This window comes from Pipistrellus hanaki, assembly GCF_964339955.1.
Source record: "Pipistrellus hanaki genome assembly, chromosome: 10".
NCBI lineage: Eukaryota > Metazoa > Chordata > Mammalia > Chiroptera > Vespertilionidae > Pipistrellus > Pipistrellus hanaki.
Window position 1 is genome coordinate 50,748,912 of NC_140512.1, and position 23,282 is coordinate 50,772,193.

Below are 23,282 nucleotides of genomic sequence, written 5' to 3' on the forward strand. Positions count from 1 at the left end.
TAGTGATTCCAGTATTTACATTTTATTTATTTTTATTTTTTTGAAGTACAATTTCCATTTATTTTCCCCCCAGAGAACTTTTCTTCACTCCTTAAAGACTTACATGGACTTTGGTGGAAGTCATGGGGCAGCACCCACAGGTGTGAATTGGGATGGGGGTGTTTGGTCTTTCCGGGCTGCATGAGAACGATTCCTGACTACTTGCTGTGAATGGCCCAGCTCACACAGTAATGCAGCTTCACATTCAGCTAGGGAAGCACGTAGGCATTGAAGACACTCGCTTGGGTGATGTCCCTGATTGCTGTAGCCTCTACTATGTTTCTAATGACAAACTTGTTAATGGCCTTGGGCACGCAGTGGGTGCAGTTGTTGCAACGAATAGGCTGCACATGATCTCGGCCTTTTCAGGCATGACCGTTATTCCTTCTTGTCTTGGTCATCTAGATTCATAAGGAATAAAATGTTTGATTCTAATAGATTTTAGTGAGAATGTAGATTGGTGCAACTTTTTAAAGTACATTTTGGCAATGTTGTCAAAACTAAAAATTGCACATACCATGTTTGATCCAGCAATTTCATTTCTAGAAATTTGTTCTACAGATATACTGGCTTTAGGTCAATTAATCTATAGGCTAATTAATCAAATTTACCAATTCTTCTAATGTGCATGGACAAAATTTTATTATGTCATGGGAGAATTTTTCAGTTTACTCTATTATTAGTCTTTTTAAAATATATATATATATATATTTTTAATATATTTTATTGATTTTGTATAAAGAGGAAGGGAGGGAGATAGAGAGTTAGAAACATCGATGAGAGAGAGATATCGATCAACTGCCACTGGGGATATGCCCGCAACCAAGGTACATGCCCTTGACCGGAATTGAACCTGGGACCCTTCAGTCCCCAAACCGACATTCTATCCATTGAGCCAAACCGGTTTCGGCTCTATTATTAGTGTTAAAAAATTGTTTTTTCCCCCAGCATTTTCTGATATCTTTACAATTTTTTCAAAAGTTACTTTTTCTAACATTATTGTCATTTTTTAAATGTATGTCAACCTTTTTTATGTTTTTGACTAAAATTTGCAGCTATTTATGTTGGATGAAATAATCGTAATGTTTTAAGAGGTTTCAATTACAATTTTCCTTTTGTCATTATTTTAAAGAAATTTCAACTTTTACTACACTAAAGTTCATAGCTTGGTTGAGTTTTATAAATATATTTAATATTCAGAAAAGCATTTCACAATTAGTAATCATTATTTCACTATAAACCCAACATGTACCTATTTAACATAAATATGTTGCAGGGTTCATGTGTCTGATTTGTTCGGTCCTTGAGATGAATATGAATATAAGTGAATTTATTCTGCAGAATGAATTTTGGAGAATTGGTTTGTTTCTGATATACTAACACACAAAAACACATGTTAAAGGGTGTGCATTGTAATACTGTGTTGCCTCCCACACCCTATAACACAGGTATGTGCCCTTGACCAGGAATCGAATCTTTGACCCTTTGGCATGCAGGCCGATATTCTAACCATTGAGCAATAATAGCCAGAACAGTAGTCTACCCATTTTTTTTTTTTTAATTGATTTTAGAGAGGAAGGGAGAGGGAGCACTAGGAACATCAATGATGAGAATCATTGATTGGCTGCCTATTGCACTCCTACTGGGCATGGAGCCCAAAACCTGGGCATGTGCCCTGACCAGGAATTGAACCGTGACATCCTGGTTCATAAATTGAGGTTCAACCACTGAGCCACAATGACTGGGCTAGTTTACCTTTATAACTAAGTGTGATTTTGATCCAGTAGAGGTATTTATCCTCTTAAGGCAGGGGTGGGGCATATTCTGCCCATGGACTGTATGAGGCCCTCGAAATCATTTGGTCTGGCCCTGCCAAGGCATTAAGGGTGAATTAATTAAATGTTTGACCAAATATAGCAGGTGAATTTTAAGTTGATAATTTTGTATGGCCCGAGAATGATGTTCTAAATATCCAAATGACCCTATGACAGAAAGAAAGGCTCTCCACCCCTGCTCTAATAGTATTAGAAATACAAGCATTTTAATCAGTCATGCCAACATTAATGAATTTTAATCAGATTATCTTCTGTGGAAAATTATATTATGTCACTTAAGTTTATTGGTTAGTTATCCATATCATAACATTAAACGTTTTCAGACTTTCTTTTTCCAGTATTTTTACTCATTATTTTTACTAAGACCGATTCTTTTCCTTTTACATCTAGAATGAACATATAATTTGATTAGATTTTGTTTTTAATTAAGTTTACAGATTATAGCTTTGGACTTATTAGTTTTTATTTATGAACTTATACCAAATTCAGTTTGTGTACATATTGCACACTGAAATCTTATTTTGAAAAGTTGACTCATCAGTTTTTAGACAGCAACATATTTTGTGCAGTTTTAGTCTTGGTCTGCCAATTTTGTTAATTAACTGTGCATTTATATTATATGTTGGAAAAAAGACTGATGTTTCATTTTTTAGCTAATCTGTGAGAAAATTGTAAGCATTTCTCTTTGATATTATAAGACTGCTAACACTAATCTCACATTCATTGAGTCTCAGAATTCTTCTTTCAATTCTTTTGCTTTTCAATTACCTTCACCCTAAAAGTACTGGTTGTTCTCCTTTATTTTGGAGGCTTCTAGTTCCAGTGATGTGATATTAAAATTAAGTACTATTCTGTTTGCAAATGACTTATCCATCTCTTTGGTAAAATTTTGTTCTGTAGTTGTCTTTGGTAATACCTGTATAGTACAGCAAGGCAATTTGGGTGTCGTAATATAGATCTTCATACTGATTTAAACAAGACCTCAACTTGTTTAAATTGAATGATAAATTGTATTATTGTACTCTCAAGTGCTAGGCAGACAAGTCGAAATACCTTACATTGCTTTTAGTTAAATTATTTGCTTAAGCTGTATTTCTAATCAAGAAATTATTGGAGCAGAGGATAGTATCATCATTATAAATTTTGCATAGGATAGATTTTCTAGATTTTCAAAAGAATTAAACTAACATAGTGCCATCAGCACAGTATAAGCAACTCAGTTTTCAATATATTTTCTTTAGAGTTAGTTATCACTATTTTTAAATGTTTACTTAGCTAGCTAGGAGTAAAATTGTCTCTTGGAGTTGCTTTCATTTACATTTTCATTTTCTTTGTATAGAAATGTAATAGGAACAACAAATCAGCAGCAGGGTTGGAAAATGTTAACTCTGTTCCAGAACTTTTGATTATGCTACTTTCTACTCACTACATTAGTGCTTTGAATCAAAACCTATTTAATAATTAAGATTGATTTATTAGCATGATGAAATAAGAGTGTTCCTGAAAGAAAAGTCATAAGTACTATTGTACTCTTATAACAGAGGAGTTCTTTTGTCTTATGTCCCCCTAGCCTCTGAATAGAATAATATGCTACTTTAATCCTGCAGTTTGACAGTCACTGTGCTTAAATCTCTCTGTGTGTCTACTCAGTTCGGTCAATTAAAAAACTCACTGTTCAATGGTAAGATATGTACACAGATAATAATTTAATTAAAAAAAACCTCACTGTTTATTTCTTTGCCAAGTTAGTAATGCCCCAATATATTTACAGGAGAATGACTAAAAACTATTTTTTGTCATGTTTTAATATTTTTTATTTTAGTCAGCCAAAAATAGTAGTGTAGCCCAACTTTTCCTTACTGTTTTTTTTTTTAAATAATATATGTTTTTTATTGATTTTTTTTTTTTTTTTACAGAGGGGAAGGGAGAGGGATAGAGAGTTAGAAACATCGATGAGAGAGAAACACCCCCTACTGGGAATGTGCCCACAACCAAGGTACATGCCCTTGAGTGGAACCTGGGATCCTTCTGACCACAGGGCAACACTCTATCCACTGAGCCAAACTATTCAGGATCTTACTGTTTTTTTTGTTTTTTTTTCTTTATTAAATATATTTTTATTGATTTCAGAGAGGAAGGGTGAAGGGAGGAGAGGGGGGAGGTGAGAAGGGGGGGGAAGAGAGAGAGAGAGAGAGAGACAGACAGACAGACAGACACATCAGTGGTGAGAGAGAATCATTGATTGGCTGCCTCCTGAACACCCCCTACTGGGAGCTGAGCCTGCAACCACCACAAGGATGAATCGAACCATGACCTCCTGGTTCGTAGGTGGATGCTCAGCCATTGAGCCACACCATGTGGCCTTACTGTTTTTAAATTTAGTTTTAAAGATGTAAGCAATTTAATTATGATAAATTTAGAAATCTTTTAAAATAATCTTTTAAATTAAGCATTTCACCAATTCATTTGTTAGAAGTCAAGGAACACTTTAATAGGTAAAGTGAATATTTCTATGTACTTTTCCACTTATGAACACTTTTAGGACACTTATTCAAACCTCCAAGGCAACAATTTTATTAAAACATGGTTGTAAGGCAGGTTCATTACTCTTTTTTCAACATGTCAATAAGAAACTGTAATCGCATCTTTTAAAATATTATTTCCTTTTAATTTTTATTGTCTGAAGTTTTATATAAGTCTCCTTTCTCCCCAATTGACCCCACCCCTCACCACTCAATCATTCCCACCCCAACAAGCTCCCACCACCCCAGTGTCTGTGTCCATTAAGTATGCTAATATGCATGCATACAAGTCCTTTGGTTGCTCTCTAACCCCCCTCACCTGCCATTTGTCTCTGGATCTATTCTTGTTTATCAAAATAAGTTGATCATTATATTTCACATATGAGTGAGATCATGTGATATTTATCTTTCTCTGACTGGCTTATTTCGCTTAGCATAATGCTCTCCAGTTCCATCCATGCTGTGGCAAATGGCAAAAGTTCCTTCTTTTTTATAGCGGCATAGTATTCCATTGTGTAGATGTACCAAAGTTTTTTAATCCACTCATCTGCTAATAGGCACTTAGGCTGTTTCCAAATCTTAGCTATTGTAAATTGTGCTGCTATGAACATAGGGATGCACATATCCTTTTGATTGGTGTTTCTGGTTTCTTGACATATTCCTAGAAGTGGGATTACTGGGTTAAATGGGAGTTCCATTTTTAATTTTTTGAGGAAACGCCTCAAATTTTTAAGTCCAGATTGACTAGTAGGGTTTTAGCTTTTGAAAAAAATAGGTTTTTATTAATTTTTAGAAGGGAGGGCAGAGAGAGAGAAACATCGATGAGAAACATCAGCATTGATTGGCTATCTCTAGCATGCCCCCTGCTGGAAATGAAGCCCGCAACCCAAGCATGTGCCCTGAACGGGAATCAAACTGATGATCCTTCGGTACATGGGTAGATAGATGTTGAATCACTGAGCCACACTGGCCTGACAGAGTTTTCGTTTTGGATGCTTAGATGCCTGGATGCATTTGTTTTAAATAGGTCTCTAAGTGAATCCTTAAAAACTTTAAAATAGGCATACCTTTCTGCCATGCACTTTCCACCCAAATAGATGTGTTTTGGTTTTTTCCTGAATTGAAAACTTCTAGGGCAATTCCTGTGACAACCTGTAAATCTATGGTAAAGAACTAATTAGTACACTAATTAGTCTCTTCTTTGATTTTGTACAATTTGATTTTATCTTATTAATAACACTAAGAGGCTTAGCCTTTAATTTTTAAAACTCCTAGCCTCCTTTTGAGAGAGCACAAACTAATAGGAAACAGGTTGATGTGGATTCTCTAATTATAATTCAAAAGGTTTTTCATCTCATTATTTTATTCTCTTTATTTTTCAATTGTACTTTATTTTTAACTAATTTAAAATAGTTTTTCCCATTACAAATGTAAATGTTCATTTTCTAAAAATTGGAAAGTAAGGAAAGTAAAAGGAAAAACTACTCATAGCTGTCTTACTAAGTGAAAAACTGCTATTTTGGTTTATTTCCTTTGAATCCTCCCCTCCAGTCCACGTGAGACCCTATGATTTATAATATTCATTCAGCTAATATAATGGGTGCAAAAGATGAAATGTTTGCACTCAGGGGATTCAAAGTTTAATATCCTTAAACAGTTATTTTTGAAAATTAATTTTCTATTATAGAAGAAACATATAATCATTGTCAAATCTCAGGTTTCCAATTCATCCAATTTTCTTCATTGTTTTTATAGATAGTATAACCACTATTACCAGCTTGTTTATAACTTTTTCTATAGTTTTGCATATATAATTATATTTGTGTATATAGAAAATATATGGTTTCTTTTTCATATGAACACTGTTACACAGTACCTGCAATTTGTCTTTTTCACTCAATATGTTTGAATGTTCAGGTTCATCTTAGTCTTTTAAACTGCTATGTAGTATTTTGTTTTATTGATATACCATAATTTTGCCATTTCCTATTGATGGCAGAGTTCTGATTTCTTGCTATTACAGGCAGTGCTGGAACTGTTTGTATATGCCTCCTCATTAAAATGTGCAACTGGCTGGTGTGGCTCCATGGTTGAGTGTCAACCTATGAACCAGGAGTTCACAGTTCGATTCCCTGTCTAGGCACATGCCTGGCTGTGGGCTCAATCCCCAGTAGGGGGTGTGCAGGGGGCAGCCAATTAGTAATTCTCTTTCATCATTGATAGTTCTATATCTCTTCTCTCTCCCTTTCTCTTCCTCTCTGAAATCAATAAAAAAAATATTTTTTAAAAAATGTTCAAATGTTTCTGTAAGGCAGTTAAGGGAAGTGGAATTAGTAGATTACAGGGAATATGTGGTTACTTACCCTTGAAATTGAATCATTTACATTGTTCTCAAAGTTGGACCTTATAGCAGTTTATTCAATATCACTTCTTTCCCACCTTATCTGTTTTTTATTATTTAACATTTTATTTTACCCTTGTTAAATCCATCAAATTATGTTATTTTGCATAGAAATATGTGATTCAGTTTACATACATTTTACCATACATTTTACCATATTCTTTCCTCACCATCTCTTCTTTAATCTGACTGTCCTTCTGAGATCATTTTCCTTCTTCCTGAAGAACATTTTGACAAAGTGCTTTAGTGGAGGTCTTTTACTGGTAAGCATGCTATATTTTTGTTTATTTGTTTTAATTTGGCCTTAGATTTTATCAATTATTTTAAAAATTATTATAGATATTGCTAAGCATGCACGAAAATAGACCAAACAGTACAACAAAATCCAATTATTTCCATCCCTCAGTTTCTGTAGTTATGAGCACTTGGGACACTTTGAAAGTTTTGTCTCTTCCCATTCTGTGCTTCCTTTCCTGCTGAAATGTCACATCATATGAAGTTTATAATTACTTAAGAATATTTCTCCTGTAGAAGAGCTTTTAAAAAAATAAATATAATACTTTTGTCATACTTAGCTAATAATAATTTCTTAATATCATCTAATATCCAGTTCATGTGAAAACCTCAGTTATAAAAAATGCTGTTTTATTATTTTACTCTCATTAAGAGTTACTGCTTTTTTAGGAGCACAATTGTAGATTGACCGTAATTTTCTCTCAGTATTTTGAATGCATTTCATTCCCTCTGGCTTCAGTTGTTGCCATTAAGAGGTCTACCATAGCCCTAGCTGGTATGGCTCAGTATACAGAGCGTCAGCCTGCGGACTGAAAGGTCCCGAGTTCGATTCCGGTCAAGGGCATGTACCTTGGTTGCGGGCACATCCCCAGTGAGGGGTGTGCAGGAGGCAGCTGAACAATGTTTCTCTCTCATCCATGTTTCTAACTATCTCCCTTCCTGTCTGTAAAAAAGCAGAAAAAAAATGTATTTAAAAAACTAAAAAAAAAAAAAAAATAAAAAAAAAATCTATAATTCTAATAATTAACATTCCATTGCGCGAAGGGTCCTTTTTCATTATCTGTTTTTAAGAATCTTTTACCTTTAGTGTTCTGTGCTTTTACTCTCTTGTATCTGATAAGTTTGTTGATCTTGGGTATGTGTGCTTTCTGGGTCTATGGGTCATTCTGGGAAATTTATAGCTATTATCTCTTTTTATTAAGACTTTGAAAAGAGTATATATTCAGAAAAAAATATAAAACATGTACAGTTTTATTATGAAGAAAACATCTTTTTAACCACCCCCAGGTTAAAAATAGAACATTTCACTGCACGTGGGAATCCCCTCTGAGGGTTTGGGGGGAGAACATAGATCCCAATTGCATGAGGGTCGGGGAAGGGGTCTCTCTATGGAGGATCTCTGTGGCAGCCCAGGCCCCTCTGGCTCCCCATGAGCAGCTGCCAGGCATGGTACAACCTGCATCTCTGTCTGGTCCACCACCTACCTCTGGTCTGTGCCACTTTGGTCTTGTTGCTTCTTGGCTTTTCTGGCCTGGTCTTGGAGGCTTCCTTCTCACTCACAGGACTGACTTTCGAAGCTGTGATATCTCAGGACTGGGCCTCCGTCTTGAGATCTTTTGGGCAGCTGACTGTGTTCCTGTGACGAGGATAGTCACAGGGAAGTGGTGTGGGTCTCATGTTATTGGCTTGCTGACCACCTTGAACTTCAGAAATGGTCCAGACAGGAACAAGACCCAGACATTCCAAGCCGAGGTCTTGGAGAGTCAGATGGGGTTGAAAGGATCTTTTTCAGGAGAGCTGGTTCTCATTACAGGCAGGAAGACCACAGAAAGGACCCTAGGAATCTGCCTGTATTTTAGTGCTACTCCAGGACTCCTGCCCTCCAGCCAGCCACCCATATCCTGCTTGGAGGAGGGAGCAGGAAATGCCATCCTGAACCCTAGGAAGGCTGAGGATTGTTAGGGTCTGGAGCCAAAAAGGCTTTGGGCTCACCTTTGGGGAGCTGGCTCTGTGTAGCTCTAGGCTGCTGGTTTAGGGCTCCTTCTCCTCCTCTTCTATGGCCTTCTCTGCTTTTTTACTGCTGTGTGCTTCCACCCAGGCCAGGAGTCCTACTAGTTTAGAACCTGGCCCTAAGGGTACCGGCCTAGTTCCTGTCTTGTTCTGACTGTTGCAGCCACTTGCTTGAGACAGAAAATGAGGCACCTTGATGCCAAGCTAAGATGCCATGACTTCTCACTGTAGGCCACGGGGGCCACTAACGCTGAGTGGAAGAGACTGACTGAGTGGAGGAGAGAGACCAGTTCTTTCTTAGCTATGAGCAGACTGGGAAAGGAATACTTTCTGGCCCCAGGCAGATCCTGGAGTCCTGAAGCCATCCCAATTGGGATGAGTGCCTATACCTATCTCTAGTTGTCAGCTCCTCTGCTCTTTCTTCAATTTCTACAGTCATTCCAGAGCTTCCCCCAAGGGCTTTCTCACCTGCCCTGTTATTTTAATTTTGTTTTTCTCCAGGTATGAATCAACTTCTCAAGCCTTGGGTCTGAGTTGGATGAGATGTTATAGAAAGTAGAGAGCTACAATGTGGGGGGAAATAAGAGATTTTTATTTTTTCTCCCAATGTTGCTCAGTGTGTGTATTGGGAATTGGATTGAGGTGGGAATTTTAGAGTAGACTAGTTCTGGAGGTTTGGGAGACTTTTCCTTGTCATTGGGCATGGGTTACTGCAACTATTCCCACAGTTGGACCTTGGCATTAGAAAACACCTGGTTTTCGCCGAGATCGGTTTGGCTCAGTGGATGGAGCGTTAGCCTGTGGACTGAAAGGTCCCGGGTTCGATTCCGGTCAAGGGCATGTACCTTGGTTGCGGGCACATCCCCAGTAGAGGGTGTGCAAGAGGCAGCTGATCAATGACTCTCTCTCATCAATGTTTCTAACTCCATCCCTCTCTCTTCCTCTCTGTAAAAAAGCAATAAAATATATATTTTTAAAAATAATAAATATAGAAAACACCTGGTTTTAATCCTAGCTCTGCTACCATATACATGTGAAGCTAGTTGAGAGAATGAGGTGGGCTCGGTTATGGCAATGCTTTTGAAAAAAAACTTAAAAAAACAAAACAAAAACAAAACAGAACATTTTAGGTACTATATCAGAATACCCCTTTACCATCAATGCACTTTTGGTCCATAACCCTCTTCCTTTCACCCAAAGGCATTCACTATTCTGATATTTGTCATTTTCCCTGTATCCCTAAAACATAGCTTTCTTTTATCTGTTGAAATTTATATGACCACATTATATTATTATTCTTGCTTTGTTCAGTATTATGTTTTTGAGATTCATGTGTTTTGTGTAGCTATAGTTGTTAATTTTGATACAGCCATTACTTCTTTAAATATTTTTTCTTCTAGTATTCCCATTATGTGTATGTTGATGTATTTAATGGTGTTTTACATTTCTGAAGCTTTGTTCATTTTTCTTTATTATTTTTTCCTGTCTTTAGACTGTATAATCTCTATTAATCTGCTGCCATCTATTTCACTAGTTCATTCTTTTGCCAGTTAAAAACATACTATTGAGCCCCTCTAGTGACTTTATTTGAGTTATTATACTTCCCAACTCCACAATTTCCATTTGTTTATTTATTTAAAAAATATTTTTTTATTGAAATTCTCTATTTGATGTGACATTTTTATTATACATTCCTTTACTACTTTAATCATGCTTTCCTTTAGTTCTTTGAACATACTTAAAATGATTCTTTTGAAGTCTTTGTGTGTTAAATCCAACATATGGTGTCTCTCACAGGCAGTTTTTGTTGCCTGCTTCTTTCCTGGTGTACATGGGTTATACGTTCCTGTTTAATGCACAGCTTGCAATTTCTGGTTGAAAACTGGACATTTTATGTAGCAACTGTGAGTACTGGTCTCCCCTCCCAGGTTTTGTTACTGTTATTTATTTGTTTAGTGACTGCTTAGATTAATTTAGTGAAGTCTATTTCCCTCTTGCAGTGTTAAGAATCTGGTATTGATCCTGGGGGGTGCAAACTTGGATATGCCCACATGCACCTTAGGATGACAGTGTTTTTGGCAAGATTGTGTTCCACTTCCACTGTCTCTTTCCTTGACTATACCCAGATGTTTATTGCCAGCTGACTGCTTCCTTGTTTTCAACTATGCCCTAAGACACAAATTGCTTTTCAACTTGCTCCAAAAAAAAATTTCAGCTCACTTGCAGGGATAGTCAGATTTTGAAATTTATTCTGACCCTAGGAGGACTCATACTGGCTGTCTTTATTCTCTCCTGCAAGCTAGCTGCTTTACAGTTTAGCTGTATCTGAATCTCCTCCCAGTTGCCCTTCATCACAAGCTTCTTGGTTTTGAGATTGCCTTTAGGCCTGAACTTTACACTCTATTGCATATGAAGTCTTCCTTTGGAAGAGATTCAGAGCTATCTGTTTTAAGCCTACTTCACCTTCCTGGCAAAATATCTGTCTCTGGCTCTGACTCTGGAGTTGGATAGCAGGGGCAGTGGTGCACTTTCCACTTCACGTGACAGATACCCCCAGTTCTACTGATCACTTACTGGAGTGGTGTACAGGAGCCTCAGGTCTTCTTGTTTTGCCTTTCCTGGTATTGGAGCTCTGCTTTACAAAATAGTTGGGTGAAAGGCAGTCTAGGTCCAAGTATTTTCAACATGCAGCAGCAACATAGGGCTTCTTTCCCTTGAGCGACAGTTGGGTGAAAGAGGAGAGCCCCCACCTTTTGTCTTCACTTACCTGGAATTTAGCTTAGCATCAGGTTGCTTTGGGCAGGATGAGAAATAGTGATGTCCTGTCCCTACTGGCAATATAGCTTTCTGACTGTTAGCTATGGTGAAAGGGCATTCTAAATTTTGGCTGCACCAATCTGTAAAAGAGTTTCAGTTTCATTGATCTGAGAAGAGGGAGGGAAGGAGAAAGGGAAAGAACAGGTTTTAGTTCAAATACCATACAGTCTTGCTGTTTTTCTGAATTTTAATAGTTTCTTGAATAAATGTTTATTTGTTTGCCTTAGGCCTTTAGGATCATTTCCAGATACTTTAAATGGTTGGTTTTAAGTAATTTTCACCATTTCTCTGGGGAGTGGGTTCCTAGAACTCCTTACTGTCAAGATGCAACTAGAACCAAGAGAGGTTTTTTTGAAAATATAAGTCAAATCTATGCCATTTCTCTGTTTAAAACTCTCTGGCCCTCTTCCTTTATTTCACAAAGGAAGGCAAACTTGTTCTAGTGGCCTATGGTGAATCATTACAAGATCCTGGACCCCTCACTTCTCTGTCCTTATCTCAAATTGTTCTTTCCCTTACTTATTCTACTCTGGCCATTCTGAATTTGCTGTTCTTTAAGCACTTCAGGCATGTCCCCTCCGTGGGGATTCTTGATTGACTTCTTCATGCCTGGGTCTTCTTTTCTCAGATATTTGCACAGCTTACACAAGTACTTCCTTTAAATGTTAACTTTTCTTCTTTTTTTTTTTTTTAAATACATTTTATTGATTTTGTACAGAGAGGAAGGGAGAGAGATAGAGAGTTAGAAACATCAATGATAGAGTCATCGATCAGCTGCCTCTTGCACACCCCCTACTGGGGATATGCCAGCAACCAAGGTGCATGCCCTTGACCGGAATCGAACTCGGGACCCTTCAGTCCCCAAGCCGACGCTCTATCCATTGAGCCAAACCGGTCTCAGCTAAATGTTAACTTTTCTTGAAACCTACTTCAACTGGCCCATTTAAATTGCAATTGCCCAATTAAAAGTTAGGTAGCAGGGCTGAGATTTTTTGCCTGTTATGGTTGACTAATATATCCCGAAGACCTACTATTTGAACTAGAATTTGAAACATAGTAAGAGTTTTATAACTATTTATTGAATCACTGAATGCAGATTTTAAAAAAAACCTGTGAGAGTGGCAATAACCTTCATTGGCCAACTGTCTAACTTTACTAATAAAATTAGAACCTGTTTATATACACTGAGTGGCCAGATTATTATGATCTCTGAACGCATAATAATCTGGCCACTCAGTGTGTGTGTGTATTAGAGGCCTGGTGTATGAATTCATATGTGGGTGGGGTCCAGCCAGCCTGGCCAGGGTGAGGGGACAATGGGCAGTTGGCCGGCCTGCCTGCTGGTCAAATTCAAGGTCAAGGGGACAATTTGCATATTAACCTTTTATTATATAGGATATACACTGAATGGCCAGATTATTATACGTTCAGAGATCATAATAATCTGGCCACTCAGTGTAGATGGAATAATATGTGCTATTTACTAGATACGAGTAGAACAACCAGTTAGCTTTCTTGATGAGAGGCTAAATGTGCCCCCTCCCCCGCTTTTTACCCTCTCCTCCTTTAAAAGACTAATCATTATTAAGTACCCATTAAATGATAACTCATCATTCTCCTGACCTCAGCCCTTGGTAACATCTCCTTTCTTTGTCAATGAATTTGCCTACTTTAGATGACTCATTATTAGTAGAACCATATACTTGTCTTTTTGTGACTAATTTTATTTAGCATTATGTTTTCAAGGCTCATCCACATTGTAGCATGTATCAGAAAATCATTCTTTTTATGGCTGAATAATATTTTATGTATATACTGCATTTTGTTTATTCATCTGTTGACAGACATTTGGGTTGTTTCAGCTTTTGGCTATTGGAAATAATGCTGCTATGAATATTGGTGTACTATGAATATTGGTGTACAATATTCATAGCAGCATTATTAAGTATCTGTTAAGAGACCCTTCTTTCAATTCCTTCTGTATATACCTGAAAGTGGAATTGCTGGATCATATGCTAATTCTGTATATAGCTTTTTGAGGAACCACCAAACTGTTTTTTACAGCAGCTGCAGTGTTTTACATTTTTTACTGTATTTTTATACTTATCTTTTGAAAAGTATCTGAAACAAAAGCCATGTATATAGCACTTTATGAGTGATGAAGAAATTTTTAATATGATTTTGAGTATATGATTTTTACTTACTACATGGTATGTGAGATTTTTGGTGATTCAGGAACATTATTATGTGTGTCAGAATTTATACTGTGTTTTGGTATTAGTTTCAGGTATTAGTTATGATGTATTACAGGTAATGAGGTAGAAATTTCATGTAGAATCTAAGTTTTTAAAAAAATAATGTAATTTTTACTTATTGAACATTTGTACTTTATACACAAGGGTAATGCAGTAATGACTTCAGTTATCATAATTTCTATCTTACCATATTGGAAAGGGTTTGGGTTTTTAAGTTGACAGTCTTACTTCCAATTTGTGTCTTCAACACTTACTTAAAGGCTGGGTACCCTTTGGCCTCAGTTGTCTTTTATAAGGGGATATTTTTTTACCAAGTCATTGTGAGGATTAGATCGTATACGTGAAAATGAACTATTTTTTTTTGTAAAATTAATTACCAAATTAAAAATGGATCATTTATGTGCTATAACCCTCATACCTCATCTAGAAAGTCATTGACTTTACTTCCCTTTTTCCAATTAAAATCATATTTTGTTTCTTTGTCTTATACCTTATTGTATTCTGTGTCGTATTGTTTCAACTCATTGTTTTATTTTAATTTTAATATTAACTAGCTTTTGTAATAAAAATTATCCTTCCCTAAATGAAAATCCTGGCAAAGGTATTTGGAAGAGAGAGAGTTAATTTCAAAGTTTATTTTAAAAGCTTGGTTCAGTGGGGTTACATAAAGGAAATTTCTCTCTACTTGAAATTCCATTAAATTTTGTGTCTCTTTAGTTTTTTTTCCAGTTGAGTAAATTGAGTCTTAGAGATTTTGAGTGTCTTCCAAAATCATTCAGATACTTAATGAAAGAGATGAGACAGAATTCAGTTTTGTTTTTTTTACTTGGTGTTCCAGTGTTCTACTACATCAGATTTCTCTCCTATATTTGGCCACTGGAGTGCATGGCATCTCTCCATGGTGCTAGAAGTGTACAAAATGTATTTGGTTTTTTGTTAACCACTTTAAGGGACTTCTTGCTAGTTTATCTGTCCTCCCCCCCACCCCCCAACTGCAAGATTCATCCTCTTCCCAACTTTTTTAAAACTGAAAGAGCAATTAAAAAGCAAAACTTGAATATGTCATTTTTAATTTATAGTAATTTATTTTCTAGAAAGCTTTTCAGTTCATAAACTTTGTATATTGTTTCCTTTCCAGCATTCCATAAATTATTTCACTTAAAACTCTAATAAGCTGTGGTTATAGAAATAAAATCTTTTTTTAAAAATATATTTTATTGATTTTGTACAGAGGGAAAGGGAGAGAGAGAGTTAGAAACATCAATGAGAGAGAGTCATTGATCAGCTGCCTCTTGCACACCCCCTACTGGGGATGTGCCCACAACCAAAGTACAATACATGCCCTTGACCGGAATCGAACCTGGGTCCCTTCAGTCCCCAAGCCGATGCTCTATCCATTGAGCCAAACTGGTTTCGGCAGAAATAAAATCTTACAATCAAAAGTATATTAGAAGTGTAGACAACACCCCTCAATTATTTTAGTTTAGTTTCCTGTTGGTGGAACCAGTTTTTGAGTCTGTATTTTCTATAGGTACAGTTTTTGGATATTCAAGTTGGAGGAGCCATTAGATCAGCTCTAGACTCCTCATTTTATATATGAGGAAACTGATTGTGGCAAAACTGGGTCTACAAACCAAGACGCCTTAATTGTTTATAAATACATATGCCTGCCCTCCCTCCTTTTCTCTCTCCCTCCCTTCCTTCCGAATAGTTTATTTTTTTTTTTTTTTAGAGAGAGGAAGGGAGAGAAAGAGAAACAACAATGTGAGAGCACAACATCAACATTAATCAGCGGCTTCTTGCATGCCCCCTACTTGGGGGATAGAGCCCGCAACCCCTGACTGGGGATCAACCGGCAACCTCCTTGTGCATGGAATGATACCCAAACAACTGAGCCACACTAGCCAGGGCCCATTTCTTTGTTTTTAAAACATTTTTATTTTGAAAAAATTATAGGAAGGTATTTTACTTCATTTTTCTGCTTATTTTCTGCAATGTATATTATTAACAAAAGTCATATTTAATTTTCGTAAATGAGATGAAAATAATTTCTTTTTTAAGTTGGCCATTTGAATGGCAAAAATGATATTTGTTGTAACAATTCAGATAATACAGATTTTTCAAAAAAAATAACTTAGTAGTCTCCTTTCCTCCATTTTGTCTTTTGTGATATGGTAACAGTTTGGTGTATAACTTTTCAAGTGCTTTTTTTTTTTAGAGAAACAAATCAAGTATGTTAGTCTCCAACTTACTTTTCAGAAATAAAAAACACTGCATAATAGACATCTTCTGATTCAACACACACATCTATCTTATGGCTATATAATTATTTACATAATTTTTCCCAGTGGATTGTTTACAGTTTTCTACTTGAATGGACAATGCTGTAAAACATATCAGAATACGTGGTGCACATGTATGAGTATGTAAGACAGATTCTTAGGTGGAATAAGGTAGTGATTTGTAACAGATTCTGGGGATGACTTCATGGAATGAATCCAGGCTGCACCACCTAATAGCTGTGCAATTTAAGGCAAGGTATTCTTTGTGCTCCCGTTTCCTCTTAAGGAAGAGGAACGTAGATCAGTGATAACATCTACTTTGTGGGGAAATTAACTTCTTTGGCAGGCTGGTGGAGAAAATGCTGTCTTACTGTTTATAAACTATAAAGGTTGATCACCATTTCATATATTGTAACCATTTATAATTCTTGTGAACTACTCATATTCTGTTCTCATTTTTTCTTTTGATTTATTTGCTGTTTAAAAATTGCTTTACACAATTTCTTAATTATTTTGGACACTAGCCCTTTATTACATATAGTGTATATATCCTTTACTCTGTTGCTTGCCTTTAATTTTATGTAGTTTATTTTTTCATGTTGCTAAGTTGGTCATATATCTTTCTTTAGGGCTTCTGAATTTCTGCTTTTGCTTAGGAAGACCTTTTGTATCCCAAGATCTGAAAAATTCTATGACTTTTTCTTCTAACACTTTAATAGTTTATTTCAATGTATATTTCTTTAGATTTTGGGATTTATTTTGATGGTAGTGTGACAGATATATACTGTTTTTTATTTTACTTTAAATATGTTTTTATTGATTTCAGAGAGAGGAAGGGAGAGGAGAGAAAGAAACATCAATGATGATAGAAAATCATTGATCATGAACAAAAACAGACCCAGAGAAAGAGAAGCAGCGATCAGACTCTCAAACCTCAGAGGGAAAGTAGGGGAGGGTAGGGGTAAGGGGAAGAGATCAACCAAAGGACTTGTGTGCATGCATATGGGCCTAGCCAGTGGCCATGGACAATAGGGGGGTGGGGGCATATGTAGTGAGGGGTTTGGGATGGGAATGGGGGGATGAGGACAGTTATGAGATACCATAATCAATAAAAATAAATAAATTAAAAAATCATTGATCAGCTGCCTCCTGCACACCCCCAACTGGAGATCATTGGCATGTCCCCTGACCGAGAATCAAACTGTGACCTCCTGGATATAGGTTGATGCTCAATCCCTGGACCACACTGGTGGGGCGATGCTGTCTTTTTTTTTTTTTTTTTTTTTTTTTTTACTTAAAGTACATCAACCCTTATCCTGTTACTGCTTATTTTTTAAAATATATTTTTATTGATTTTAGGAGGAAGGGAGAAAGAGAGGGATAGAAACATCAATGATGAGAGAGAATCATTGATAGTCTGCCTCTTGCACGCCCTCTACTGGGTATTGAGCCTGCAACCCAGGCATATGCCCTTGATCTGAATCAAACCTAGGCCCCTTCAGTCTACAGGCTCATGCTCTATCCACTGAGCCAAACCCACTAAGGCCTATTACTGCTTATTAATTGGTCATTCTTGTCATATCAATTTGTAATGTCACTTTTATAAAATATTAACGTTTATAAATTTATGGTTCTTTTCCTAGATTTTAAAATTTATTTCTTTGACCTTTTGTCCATATTTGTACCAATAATCAAATTATTTAAATTACTGTAGCTTTGTAGTACAGTTCAATATCTGATAGTGCAAATGCCCACATTCCTCCCCGCACCCCCCCAGAAGTTTCAAAGCAACTCTCATGCATTTTTATTCTTTCATGTCAATTTTAGAATCATTTTGTCAAATTATGTAAAACAAAACAAAACCTTTGTTATTTTTATAGGGATTGCATTGTTATATTTTGGAGTTTATAATTTTTTTAACCTAAAATAGTGATTCCGCCCTAATGTTTTAAGAGTGGCTTTAACCTAAATTGTTACCTAAAACTTTTCAACTCTGTATAATCTAAAAAGATACATTATTGCCTGGTTGGGGTGGCTTAGTGGCTGAGTGTTAACCCATGAACAAGGAGTTCACTGTTTTATTCCATATCAGGGCATATTTCTGGGTTGTAGGCTCGATCCCTAGTAGGGGGCGGCAGGAGTCAGCGATCAATGATTCTTTCATTGTTTATATTTCTATGTCTCTCTCCTTCTCCCTTCCTCTCTGAAATCTATAAAAAATATTTTTAACAAAATACAGTTTTAATTTTTATTGGTCTGTTTAACATGTGCCTATTCTCCCAGAAGCTTTTGTTGACATGTTATACATATTTAATTGTAAACAGATTACATGGCATTTTTAAATGACTCTAGCCTTTGTTTTCTTTGGTAAGGATTTGATATTAACATGTGATTTTAGATGACTGAAGCCTCTTTTTTTTCTCATTAGGTTTATTTTGTAAATTGTGATACATTTTAGATATCTTGCTCCTTTAGTTATGTGGCAATATTATATACTAGAGGCCCAGTACACTAATTCATGCATGGGTGGGATCCGGTCAGACCACCCTGATCATAGCCAATTGGGCCAGGTGGGAGGAGGTGACATGGGAGGTTGGCTGGCCAACCCTGCTCTGCCCCTGGTGGAACTCCCAGTCAAGGGAACAATTTGCATATTAGCCTTTTATTATATAGGATTACTAGTGTTTAGGACAAGGATAAAGACAGTCTACTCTGTGTTTTAATGCCAAAGATGCTTCTATATATTAATTATTTCCCTCAAATGTGATATGATTACTACATGGTTAGTACTGAATATTTTATCTAAAAAGAAAAAAGGAAGTTATTTTGTTTTTTAATTAAATTCAAAGAGTTGCCCAGTGATTGAGTGTCAACCTATAAATCAGGAGGTCATGGTTTGAATCCCTTTTCAAGGCACATGCCCCGTTTGCAGCTCGATCCCCAGTGGGGAAAGTGCTGAAGGAAGCCAATTCTCTCTTATCATTGATATTTCTCTCTCTCTCTTCCTTCCCCTTACTGAAATCAATAAAAATATATTTTAAAAATAACCCTAAAAAGTTAATAATGTCAGGTTTTTTCTCTTGACATGCAAAAAATTTCAGGATTCCATTCTGAAATCTATTCTGAGATGATAGCAAAGATTGATCTGATTAACATTTTTAATAAATGATTATTGATTGTTGAAAATGCTAGTTTTTCCAGTAGTAACAGTATGTTTTGTTTCTTGTCATGCAGGTCTTTGAAGTTCTACATTTTAATTCTCAGTGCTGAACTTCTTCCTCCCTTAAATTATTATAAACTTTTGCTGCTGTTTAATAAACGTGAAGATGTCTCGCAGTCCTGATGCGAAGGAAGACCCTGTGGAATGTCCTCTTTGCATGGAGCCCTTGGAGATAGATGATATCAATTTTTTCCCTTGCACCTGTGGCTACCAGATTTGCCGATTTTGTTGGCATCGAATTCGCACTGATGAAAATGGGCTTTGTCCTGCATGTAGAAAGGTAAATACTTAAAAATATTTTTTGTACGTGAGTATGAGTAAGTAAATTCTTGGCTTTGTTATTTCCCAAGAATATGACTTTGGTTAAGTCACATAACCTCTTGGTTGACTTCTGTTTGTCTGCTTAAGAGGAAAGAGCTTGACTTAGTTTGTCTGCTTAAGAGGATTAGGAGTAAAGAGGCAAAGAATTTAAATAGGATGGCATAAAATTGGAAAAACACATTCAATAGTATATTTGTGAGGGATATACTTTAATTTTCTAGTACAGAATAGGACAGAAGTCTTGATATTTACTAAGATAAGTCATGGGTTGAAATGGCAGAAATTCTGGCTCAGAAGGTAATAATCACTCATTTCTTGAGTCCTTATGATAATTCTAGGCTGATAATGCTATTCCCACTGTACACTTAAGGAAAGTCTGCCTTTGAAGAAACTTTTCCATAGACATCAACTAGTGATAATTGGTTTGTGATTCAAATAAGTCTTTTGAGTCTCTTCTAACTCTTTAAAAAAAATCTGTGATTTGCCTGGCCAGTGTGGCTCAGTAGTTGAGTGTTTACTTATGAACCATGATTTCACGATTTGATTCTCAGTCAGGGAACATGCCTAGTTTGTGGGCTCGATCCCCAGTAATGGGTGTGCAGGAAGCAGCCGATCAGTGATTACCTCTCATCATTGATGTTTCTATCTCTCCCTTTCTTTTCCTCTCTGAAATAAAATACATATATTAAATTAAAAAATATATATGATTTTTAATATTTTCTTTTTTTTGTTTTAATAAGCAGGTGGTGAAACAGAGTATAGTAAATGATCTATTAGTATGAGTAGGATCACTGCATTTCTGTTTTAAAGGACTTTATTTGTGACCTTAATGCTCCATGCAATTATTTATTTTTGCCTTCTATTTAATGTCTGTATGATTTAAATCTTTATTTCTGTGTATCCATTTGAAAGAGCTCTTATGTAATTACTCCAGATTTTAAGAAAACAGACATGTATTTTAGATAACTAGATTATTTTTAATTTTTTAATTTTTTAATTTCCTTACCTGAGGAATTTTATTTCAGAAGACAATACATTGTCTAGCTTTTTAAAAAATATAGTGGTTATTTAATATACATTACATGAATGTACAACAGATCTACTTGTGTTAATATAGTGTATATATAGATACACACACACTGTATATAGTATATATAACATGTAATAGATATTTATAGTATATATTTAATGTATATAATTTCATTTTTAAATAAAATCTTAACATTAGCTTTGGTTAACATCTATAATAAATTTATGGTAATGGGTTTAAAATATTCAGTCATATTTTATAAATTAGTTCCTGGTCATTTCACAAGAAGATGATCATATTGAACTATTTTATTGATAGTGTTAACTTTCAGGATAACCCAAAACTCTAAGGCTGTGAATGTGATTGACTTCATGACATTTATCTCTCTCCCTCTCTCTCTCTCTCTCTCTCTCTCTCTCTCTCTCTCTCTCTCTCTCTCTCTTTTTCTCCTTCTCTGTATGGTTATGAAGTAGAGTTTTAATAAAAGACCAAATGATAATTTATTTGGGGAAATGGCAAAGAAATTCATTTCAATTTTAAGGGATTACCTAGAATTACCTCAAATCCCTAGAAAGTGGAGAAAAAATAAAAAAAATTAAAGATTAAAACAAAACTAACTTTAGCAAAGCTGGTTATCAATAAAGTGTGTCTTCCTGGAAAAACAAGGGAGTGTGAGGAATATGAAGGACAGAAGGTCATTGGGATCAATTTCAATAAAGAAGCATTAGCTAAAAAAACATACTCAGGAAAAACTGGAAAACAAAAAGGTAAGAATAGCAGTGCTTCAAGATCCTAGGAAAAATATCGGTGTAGTTGTTTGAGTATGGGGTTTGAGCACCATATGAGTCCATCCCAACTTTTACACCACATAGGAGAGAAAATGCTCTCTAGCTGGAACATTGATTATAAATTTGGGATAGAAATACCTTGGAGGAACTTGGGTTGCGTATGGTCAGAAGATGAATTACTAACATACCCTGTCCAGGAATTTCTCTTCTGTACAGTCATGAAAGAGCATCCTGCAGTAAGAAAATAGCATTTATAGACTGGTTGACAGAATCCTTATATGTAAACATGTACAACAAATAAGATTCAACAGACATTTCAGAAAAACAAACATTATGAAAGAGAACAAAAGTTAGTAAGTAGAAGAACTTAATATAAGTAAATAAACAAAACAAAAAACCCTTTAAAAGTGTCATTGGTACTTCTCAAAGGGGTAAGAGAGAATGACATTCATGTAGAAAGAACATTTAAAAAATATATTTAGAGATGTTGAAAATGTATAATCTTATAGATGGCTGAAGAACAGAATGTATGTATTTCAAGATCAAATTAGTAAATTGGAAGATTTTGCTGAGTATTTTCTTACAAAATATAGTGCAAAAAAAAATAAAGTGAAATCATGAAAGAAAAGTAAAGCAACACAAAGATCTGGTTCTAATCTGCTAAGAGAAGTTTCAGCAGCAGTGAACTAAGAATGAATAGGGAGAAATAAAGAACTAAAAAAAATTTCTCATGATGAAAAGTAGTTATCTTTAAAAAGGCTCTGTGAGTATGAAGCAAGATGACTGAAAAAGATCAACAACTATTTATATAATTGTGAAATTTTATTTTTATTTATTTTAATGTGAAATTTTAGAGTATCGAGAATAATGACAACTTTCTAAAGACTTATGAGAGAGAAATACCTGACTGCTGGATGAGGAAATTAGTCTGAGCTATTTCTGGGTAAGGTCTTGGGTAAAGGCATGTTCTGTGTCCTGGAGGAATCTGGCGGAGAGCTTTGCATCCCAAAGCCACTCAGTGAATGTCCTTGATGTGTGATGCAAGGTTGTTGACATCATCGGGGATGTTCAGGGCAGCCGTGCTCCAGGATCCTCAGACATCAGGACAGCCTCCCCGGGAGGTCTACAGTCACATCCCCGCTTGCCATCTGCCTATGCCAGTTCCCCATGCTCTTTCTAGAACACATCTTAGAAGGCCTGCATCAGCTGGTAGGGTCAGGCCAGAGTCTGGATTGTCTCAGGTGAGACACGGCCTCATCCTGGGCCTGCTAGCAGCAGTGAGCAGCTGCTCATCCCAGTCAGCCAAGCAGTGCTCCCACTGTGGGAGTGCACTGACCACCAGGGGGCAGCTCCTGAGTTAAACTGTTGAATAAATAGGAATATTCATGTCATAGCCTTTCTGGTCGTTCCGTTGTTCGGTCACTGGGCTTTTATATATATACACACACACATACACACACTAATAAAAGCCTAGGTGGCCCTTGCACCCTCACATCATCACAAGATGGCCGCCCCATGTTGTCACAAGATGGCTGCCATAAGATGGCTGTCATGGGAGGGCAGTTTGGGGTGACCAGGCTGCCAGGGGAAGGCAGTTGGGAGTGACCAGGCAGGCAGGGCAGGGCAGCTGCAGGCCATCAGCCTGGGAGGGGAGGGCAGTTGGGGGCAAGACCAGGTCAGCAAGGGAGGGCAATTGGGGCAACCAGGCCAGCAGGGAAGAGCATTTGTGGGTGACCAGGTCTGCAGG

The 23,282-nt window shown here is 36.3% G+C and overlaps 1 protein-coding gene and 2 pseudogenes across 13 annotated transcripts in view; 2 read left to right on the forward strand and 1 right to left on the reverse strand.

Annotated features, from left to right (window-relative positions):
- The window catches only part of CNOT4 (CCR4-NOT transcription complex subunit 4), a 123,209-nt gene that overhangs the window by 24,795 nt on the left and 75,132 nt on the right, over positions 1-23,282 (forward strand). For all 11 annotated transcript variants that reach the window (XM_084896579.1, XM_084896585.1, XM_084896583.1 and 8 more), the window contains exon 2: positions 19,411-19,676. In XM_084896579.1, the coding sequence (XP_084752705.1) occupies positions 19,503-19,676 (174 nt within the window). In that variant the 5' untranslated portion in view covers positions 19,411-19,502. The remainder of the gene's footprint in view (positions 1-19,410; positions 19,677-23,282) is intronic.
- LOC311629276 (small ribosomal subunit protein eS26-like) lies at positions 100-440 on the reverse strand (annotated as a pseudogene). The gene has a single exon. The product of its transcript is annotated as a small ribosomal subunit protein eS26-like (transcript).
- On the forward strand, positions 8,226-8,927 carry LOC311629485 (insulin-like growth factor-binding protein 3 receptor; annotated as a pseudogene). Its single transcript has one exon. The product of its transcript is annotated as an insulin-like growth factor-binding protein 3 receptor (transcript).